The sequence below is a fragment of the Triticum urartu genome, chromosome 2A (assembly GCF_056163025.1).
Source record: "Triticum urartu cultivar PI428250 chromosome 2A, HENAU_Tu73, whole genome shotgun sequence".
In the NCBI taxonomy this organism is placed as follows: domain Eukaryota; kingdom Viridiplantae; phylum Streptophyta; class Magnoliopsida; order Poales; family Poaceae; genus Triticum; species Triticum urartu.
This window is the reverse complement of record NC_141874.1, coordinates 99,228,603-99,237,566: the sequence shown is the minus strand read 5'-3', so window position 1 is coordinate 99,237,566 and position 8,964 is coordinate 99,228,603. Positions and strand designations below refer to the sequence as shown.

At 43.4% G+C, this 8,964-nt stretch overlaps 1 protein-coding gene across 1 annotated transcript; it reads left to right on the top strand.

The window, feature by feature from the left end:
• Positions 1-3,611: 3,611 nt before the first annotated feature.
• On the top strand, positions 3,612-5,769 carry LOC125541137 (pentatricopeptide repeat-containing protein At4g20740-like; the record flags this gene model as incomplete). The annotated part of the gene is made up of 1 exon (XM_048704611.2): positions 3,612-5,769. A coding segment is annotated over one exon (1,890 nt), but the record flags the coding sequence as incomplete, so codon positions are not given.
• Between the last annotated feature and the right edge of the window lie 3,195 nt (positions 5,770-8,964).

The window sequence follows — 8,964 nt, the reverse complement described above, 5'->3', positions numbered from 1 at the left end:
ACATTAATATACTCAATTAGCAAACCATGTCTTTAGTTCCTCTTTCCCAAAATTCCAAGAGAGAGAGTTTCCACAAGGTATATTTCCCTTTGTGTGAATAATTGAATAATAAGAGTGACATTATAATATTCCAGTGAGCCAAATATCCTTAAAAAATCACTTCCAGACAATAGGCTTGCGGTCATTTGCTATGATATTAAGTTCCAAAACTATGCTCTTCCTCATTTGAGTTTATTCCTTCCCGCAATTCTTCCACCCATAGTTGACATTGATGAACAAACATTCTTAAGAGAATTTAGTGATTCCTCTAAAATTTAGAGTGACTTCCCCCCAAAACACATAACAATTGCCAAGAGATGACATTCCAAGTTAATTCCTCCCACTTATCCTAAGCATGTTAGTGTCGGGAGTTTCACTTGTAGTTTCCTTTGTCGTCAAGGTTATACTATAGTATGATTGTCAATAATTCCACCCTTGATCATAAAAATGATCGTGTTCCTAGTATGATTGTCAATAATTCCACCCTTGATCATAAAAATGATTGTGTTCCTACTTTCCACCAGTATTCCTTTTCCAGATAACTAAGGAAACACCGCCAAAATAGAAGATTTCCTTCCAGTCAAGTGACTGTACTAGATGGAGAATGATATCAACAAATGACAGTATGCAATGCTCTTTCCAAGGAAACAAGAGAGTATACAAGACATTCAATTCCTCCATTCAATTGTGGAGTGTATGGTATATTATAATGGTGAGTAGTTCCATGCTCTCTACATACAAACCATATATTCCTGAAGTGTACTTCCCCCACCAATCAGTTGTTAAAACTATGATATTATTTAATCAACTGATTTTCCACTTCAGTATATCATGTGACCAGCACAATAAAACCTTTCGACTTGTATAATAAAGATAAGCATAACCATATAAAAGTGTAATCATCGAAGAGTGAGATGAAATATATAATCTGACCTCTAGTGGGGATGTCAAAAGAAATACCATAAGTATATAAAAAAGAAATGATGTGAAGCCCTTTCATCTCCTTCCACCTTAATAAACAAGGTGTATCAAAAAAATCATATATGCTTCACATGTACCATAGTCCTCCCACTAAAGTTTAATATTCCAGAATCAATAGGCCTCTTGATCCAGTTCCAAGATATGTGACCAAGTCGTTGATGATGTAGATAATAAGATTCCAAGCATGTGTTCCCATTGTCGATATTCCTCCATATGGAGTTATCTTCCCTCAAATAACAATTTGGGTTTCCAAATTCCAATGGACCACGAAGACAGACTGGCCATAGTGTTAAAATCCATAATGCAATAATTTAACCATTGAGAAATATTTCCTCTCTTCCTTTTCCAAATAGTATGGCATAGTCAACATATTCCAAAATACAATTATAAATCAAATCCATTCCCATTGAATTTGCACAACGTGCCCTATAGCAATAATAGTTTTCCTCCACAAGGGAGTTTGATGGCACAATTTCCATTCCAAAGTACATCATTTTTCCTTTGAAATTATTGCATGCCAATAAAGTTTTGTTAAGTGAGCAAACCTCCTTTTCCACAGAGTGGTTCCCATCTTTCTCCATAAATAAGTGATGCTTCATAATATACACTTTCATGAATTCCTTTTATGCAAAGTTATAATTACAATAATTTTCATCCACTTCCTTTTTGCCAATTCCAATGATAAATATTAAAATTTCCTTTCCAAAGTGCAGTCAACTATGTTTGACCGGATCCTTCCCTTGAAAAGTTAATATCTTCCTCCATTTAGTTTCCCAAATTACAAATATCAAATGGAGTAGTTTTGATCAATCCGGCTTAGAGTTTAGAATAAATAAAATACAACGAGTAATATGTTTCCTCTGCTACCCATACACAGAGTGCGCTGAGATGCTCATGAATAAGAAACACTTTCATTCTTCAATGAGGACAGAATATCATAAATATTATTGAGCAGTTTATGAGAAATATTTCAATAAAAAAAATATTCCAGATTGCACATAATTTCCATGCAATCCGTTTACTCATTAATTGAATAACCAAAGATTAATGTAATGATTCAGAATAGATGAGCCATTTGGTATACATATGCCCAGTGTTGGCATATATTTCCTTTTGTCAGCAATGACGTTTTAATTCAACATTTTCCGGCTTGTTTTTTTTAAAAAAAAACTTCATGACATTCCAAACCGTGATATTTGATCCATTTGATTATGGGTACAAACTTATAGGGAATAAATTGTTAAATGCCATTGGAAGAAAAGTGTTAGCGATATGTAGACTTGGCAAGGAAAGACGACAATGATAAACTTCAGTTACGTGAATCAATTTCCTGCGCCTTCCCTGAGAACTGCCGCAAGAATCTAAAAAAAAAAATCATCCCCGATCCACGTGCGTGTGAAGATTATGTGCGAGCTTTGCTTTCCAAGCTTCCTGGATCTTCCAACCATGGCGTGAATTAGCTTGCTCTTTGATTTCCTCGGTCCACGTGCTAAGCCAAAGTAGTAGTACTACTCATTTGATTCCGTCTAACCGAGTCAGCTAGGACTAGTATATCTCCTCGATCAACGATTTTCAGCAGCGATTCTGGCTTTCCTGCAGCTTGTCTCCTTCCCAGCAAAACTGATCTGCTAGACGCCTTGGAACTTGTTTCCTTTGATTTGATCGGTGGGAAAAATAACGCCATGGACGTGGGCCAAATCTGCACCAGACTATAAGTGCCTTGATCTGCTTCGGCGCTGCCTTCGCGCGTGACTGTTGCGATTGAGAAATCTATCGCTGACGCGCCGCAGTTACCTGATTGAAAAAACATGTCGATCACACCGGCCAGCAGAGTTGGCAGCGGATTCAATCACGAGTGGCGACAAAACGACGACGAGGGAGTTGTCCAGCGGACTAGGATCCGAGCGGCGGCTAACATGCGGCAAAGTACGCAGCGGATTCTGAGCTCCAGGGACGGGCGGTCGAACATGGCTCTGATACCAATATAAGAAAATTTAAGGTTTACAGTCTATCTCTATTCCTCTGCGTTTATCCGTGATGCCGTTTATAATTCACATATGTGAGGTTAGGGGGTAGGGACCTTCTTATACTGTCTTTCCGAAGAGTCCACCTCATATACAGATATAAGATTCTTAGTCTTTTCCACTAGTTTTCGGGATAGAGTCCAGATCAAATTATCAACCACGATCATATTTGTCTATTTAATGGATTCTACCCGTTTCGTCCCCGGAGCACGCGCTTGTGAGCAACGCGCCATAATAGAGTGTAAATTCCTCTAATTATGTAGATCAACATTAGGGCTGTAATCTAATTATACAATCTAGCTCCTTTCAATCATCGATGTATCCGGATAGTCTTTTCAATATAAATAGTATATTGTATTCCACCAATAATCGACCAGCTTCCTTAAGTATATAAAATTTAAGTACGTTTCAGCAAGTAACAATTCAATGCTAAACATGTAAAACAATTCCATGTATAAATACATGTATAATTCCATAATAAGGTATTCTGAATTTTAACAATTCCAAGTAATTTGAATATAGTTGCAGGACACATAATTCCAAATCTCTCCGCTCGCGCGATTCTTACTCGACGCCCTCCGCCGACACCGGCGCTGGGGCCCTCCCGTCGTCGCCGACCTGTCCAAGCTCCGCCGCGTACCACCCACCCTCGTGGCTGAGGTCCTCAGCGCGCACCCGCCACCACCTCCCCCGCTCGCCCTCCCCTTCTTCCACTGGGCCGGCCGCCAGAAGGGCTTCCGACACTGCTTCCCTGCGTTCCACGCTCTCGCCTCCCTCCTCTCCGCTGCAGGCCTCCCTGCTGCCGCCGATCAGCTTCCCGACCTCATTCGCTCCCACGGCAAGCCCGTCTCTCACCCTCAGCTCACACTCCTCGTCCGGCTTCACACCGCTGCACGCCGCCCCCTCCGTGCGCTCTACACGCTCCGCCGGTTTCGACATGAGTTCTCTGTTCAGCCGCAGGTCCACGTCTGCAACCGTGTCCTCGGCGCTTTGACTGCGGCAGGCCATGTTGAGGATGCGCTCAAGCTGTTCGATGAAATGGCAGAAAGTGGCATCAGGCCTATGCCGGTCACATTTGCAATCATCGTGCGTGCGCTGGGCCAGGAAGGGATGGCGGAGAGGATCCTAGAGATGATTGGGAGGATGCGTGATGAGGTGTGCCGGCCGGACGTGTTTGTGTACACCGCTCTGGTCAAGACGATGGTGCGCAGGGGGCACATGGAGGCTTGCATCAGAGTGTGGGAGGAGATGGGGAGAGATGGTGTGGAGCCAGACACAGTGGCATATGCTACAATGGTTGAGGGGCTATGCAACGCTGGGATTGTAGAGAAAGCAGCTAAATTGTTTGAGGGGATGAGGAAAAAGGGGTTGTTGATTGACAGGATCGTGTATGCATCACTCGTCGATGCCTATGTTGCTGCTGGGAGGGTTGGGGATGGCTGTAGGATTTTGAAGGAGATGGTGGATGCTGGCTACTGCGCTGACCTCAAAACATACAACATACTCATTGCCGGTCTGTGTGGTATAGGTCGGGAGGATAAGGCACATAACATGTTTCAGATTGTCCTTCAGGAGGAGCTAGTGCCAAGCTCTGAGACTGTTTCACAGTTACTAGTTTGCTATGCTGATAAGGGTGAGATGGTTAACTTTTTTGGATTGGTTGACAAATTGGTTGAGCTGAGCTTGCCTGCCGTAGAATTTTTAGCGGACTTCTTGAGGCTCTTTGCATGCAAGGATGGTAGGGAATTGAAGACTCTGGAATTGTTTAAGACTTTGAGACAAAAAGGGTATTTCAGTGTTAACATTTATAACATTCTTATTGAGAATCTGCTCAAGATCAAGGAGAGGAAGAAAGCATTATTACTGTTTGAGGAAATGAAAGCTTCAGATGACTGCGAGCCAGAGTCATGTACATATAGTCTTATGATTCCATGTTTTGTGGATGAAGGAAATATTGAAGAGGCTTGCTCATGCTACAACTCCATGATGAAGGCTGAATGGATACCAAGTCTTTCAGCCTATCGTTCGCTCGTGAAAGGGCTATGCAAGATTGGAGAGATAAATGCAGCTGTTTCACTTGTATCAGATTGTCTTGGAAATGTAGAGAATGGGCCAATGGAATTCAAGTACACCTTAACTGTTATTGAAGCTTGCCGGTCAAAAGACCCGGAGAAGGTCATGAAAGTGGTGGTTGAGATGATTGAGTTAGGTTATTTAATAGACGAACTTATCTTCTCTGCTGTCATCTATGGATTCTGCAAGTACGCAACTTCAACTAGAGCTAGAGAGGTGTTCTCTGTTATGAGAGATAGGGATATTATTTCGGAGGCTAATTTTATTGTTTACGAGGACATGCTGAACGAGCACCTGAAGAAGGTCACTGCAGACTTGGTGATATCTGGATTGAAGTTCTTCAACCTTGAACCAAAATTGAAATGGAGAAGCAGAATTGATTGAAATATATTTGTACAGTTACTAGGGTAAAGAAGATCATTTATGAAGTGTACATCTGATCAAATTTATCGATCTCTTTGCTGAACTAGTCCATCTATACAGTTGAATGGGGAAAAGATATAGGACGTGTTTATCTGGTGATCGTTCGTTGGGGGAGAACTATCAGCGAGCACCTCAATTGCCATGCTATGTTTAAATTTTTTGCCGTGTATGTTTGAGGGACTTTCCATGCACTAAAGGAAGGAAATTGTCATGTTAAGAAAAGAATTGCCAGACGCAGTGTATTTTTTTTTAAATGTCATGCATTTCAATCATGATCCAACTGCTTTAAATTCGTTTGCAAGGAGCTCTCACCAAACGAACCTTCGCCCATTAATATTTCCGAAGGTATAACTTCACATCGACGAAAGCATAAGCTAGTGATCGGAAATTGAGGGTACTAAAGGGTTTCGTATTTGTTGTGAATAGCTTAACCTTATGCATTAGTATATGCTGATACGAAAACGTATTTAGTATGAACAAACTTAATCATTCGCACAGTCTAAATGTGGTGCGGACGGACCAGGGGTTATGTCGGTTAGAATCTTTACTATGCACATTCATTTCGACAGCGGGCGCAGCGCTAGCTTTGCATGATTAGCGTCGAGTAAATAGGCAATTTCTCGATTAAATTAATCCATGAGTAAATCACTAGCATGGCATTGATTAAGTTGATGACGTACTGACTCTAATCTAAACATGCACGTACTAAGCAAACAGTAGACAAATCTACACATACTGCTACTACTGCTAATATGAAAATAATCAGGAGCGGGATAAACGAGTTACACCCTCCAGTAGGCCACGCAGAGGCCGCGGCTTTGGTGGCAGCGGCGGCGTCCTCGGCGGCCTTCTTGTCGGCTTCAGCTTTCTCGGCGGCGGCACGGTCGGCATCGGTGGACATGGTGATGATAAAGGCGACGCGGACGTAGAGGAAGTAGACGATCGAAAGCGAGCAGTCGCGTAATCGCTGCCCAAAAACCTATTCGCCCCTCACCCCATACAGGATCCAGAAGTGCGTGGTTTCGGAGACCTGCTCTCCCGTCAACCATGTACGCGGCGGACGGGATGGAGTCACCGGCGGCAGCAGCAGCAAAGGAACGACGGTGGGCGTGCGCGTGAGCAAATGTGATCTGTTCGTGGTGGCTAGGGTTAGGAGACACCGCATACTTATAGGCGCAGCCGCGTGGAGAGACGTGGGTTCGACCCACGTCCGAGTCCGTGACAGCCCATGATCCGACGTCTCAGATCGTGGCCCAGCTGTCAGAAAACTCTCCGTTAGTGACTGGCAAAAATAAGCGCGTAGGTGTGAGCTCGGCTCGGCTCAATCCCGCAACCCGCGACGCGTCGTGACGAGGCGTGGCGTGGCTAGGCGGGCGGCGGAGGAGTGCGCGAGGGCCTCTTCTCTTCTCAAGCTCCAATAGCATGTAGAAGAGAAACCCTTATAAACCACTCCAACTCTCCTTCCACTTTCGTGGTGGGACTAAACTTTCCACTACACCTAGTGCCATATAACCCACATGGGCCCTTAGAGATTTTTCAGAAATTGCAATATGGGCCTAGAGCCCATCTCAGATTTCAGCAATTCCCCACCAGATCTCGAGGGCCCATTGTGTCCTCTGTTCCAATTGTTGTTTCGATATACCAGTGTTTCAGTGAAGACCTGTTAAGGTTGAACTTCACCTAGAACAAATGGCTACACTCCTTCACAACTGAACAATGGACTATGCCTTGAATTGTCAGTTTGGCGTAAAGAAGTTTCACTACATGTCTTACTAGTACTAGGCTGCCGAAGGCTGACCCCTCGGGTGGAGCATATAAGTCACACTCCTGGCCTATTCATGAGCTTACTAGAGATCACCCCAATCTCATAGACTGTAACCAGCAGTCGGGCTCATATAGGTGTGTTCCTCCAAAGATCGCTCTGTAGGATAGCATCTTGCTTTTATAAGCTTTGAAACACATTGAGACCGTAGTCATCCTACCATACAGTATCGACAGTATTGCATCTCCAACGGAGTGGGTTAGTATAGTTACTCTCCTCAGTTCACCACTGGCTTGTTTTCCCAGGTCCTAGTTCACGGGATCTCCGATCACATAGGTTGGGTTACCACCATGGCAACTCATGTGGGTCTCATACCCATCTCCCTCGATGCATTATCTATCACAACACGTGGTAGCCCTTTTGTAAAGGGATCTGCCAGATTCTTAGCCGTATGGACATAGTCCAACGCTATCACTCCGGAGTTTCTTAATTTTCTGACAGCTTTTAATCTCATTCTTATGTGTTTGGTGGACTTCATGTTGTCCTTTGAACTCTTCACCTTGGTGATGACAGTCTGATTGTCACAGTTCATAAGGATAGCTGGAACCGATTTATCAACCAATGGCAAGTCCATCAAAAGATCTCGAAGCCATCTCGCTTAAACACCAGATGTGTCTAATGTCGTTAATTCTGCTTCCATTGTCGATCTCGTTAAGATCGTTTGTTTGGAAGACTTCCAGGAAACAGCGCCACCTCCAAGAGTAAACATATACCCAGTTGTGGCCTTCATCTCATCAGCATCAGAGATCCAATTCGCATCACTATACCCTTCAAGTACCGACGGGTATCCGGTATAGTGAAGTCCATAGTTCATAGTACCTTTCAGATAGCGCATAACTCTCTCAACAGCATGCCAATGTACATCACCCGGTTTGAAAACAAACCGGCTCAGTTTGCTCACAGCAAACGCGATGACAGGCCTCGTTGCGCTCGCTAGGTACATCAGTGAACCAATGATTTGAGAGTATCTCAATTGATCTTTAGCCATGCCTTTGGACTTTCGAATCAATACGCTAGGATCATATGGTGTTTGAGATGGTGTGCAGTCCGAATATCCAAAACGACTCAACACCTTCTCAACGTAATGGGATTGCAGAAGTGTGATCCCACCCTCATTATCTCTTAGTAGCTTGATGTTCAAGATAACATCAGCCACACCAAGGTCTTTCATCTCAAAGTTCTGAGATAGAAACGATTTGACCTCCTCAATGACTTTGAGGTTTGTTCCGAATATCAGTATGTCATCAACATACAAGCACAGTATAACTCCTTCGCCCCCACCATGGCGATAGTATACACATTTGTCAGCCTCATTAACAACGAAACCAACAGATGTCAGAGTTGTATTAAACTTATCATGCCATTACTTAGGTGCTTGTTTCAGGCCATATAAAGATTTTATCAACCTACACACCTTTCTTTCCTGACCATCTATCACAAAGCCATCAAGCTGTTGCATTTAGATTTCCTCCTTTAGCTCTCCATTTAGAAAAGCCGTCTTAACATTCATCTGATGGACGAGAAAACCATGTGAGGCCGCCAACGAGAGTAATACTCGAATGGTGGTCATTCTAGCCACAGGTGAATAAGTATCAAAGAAAT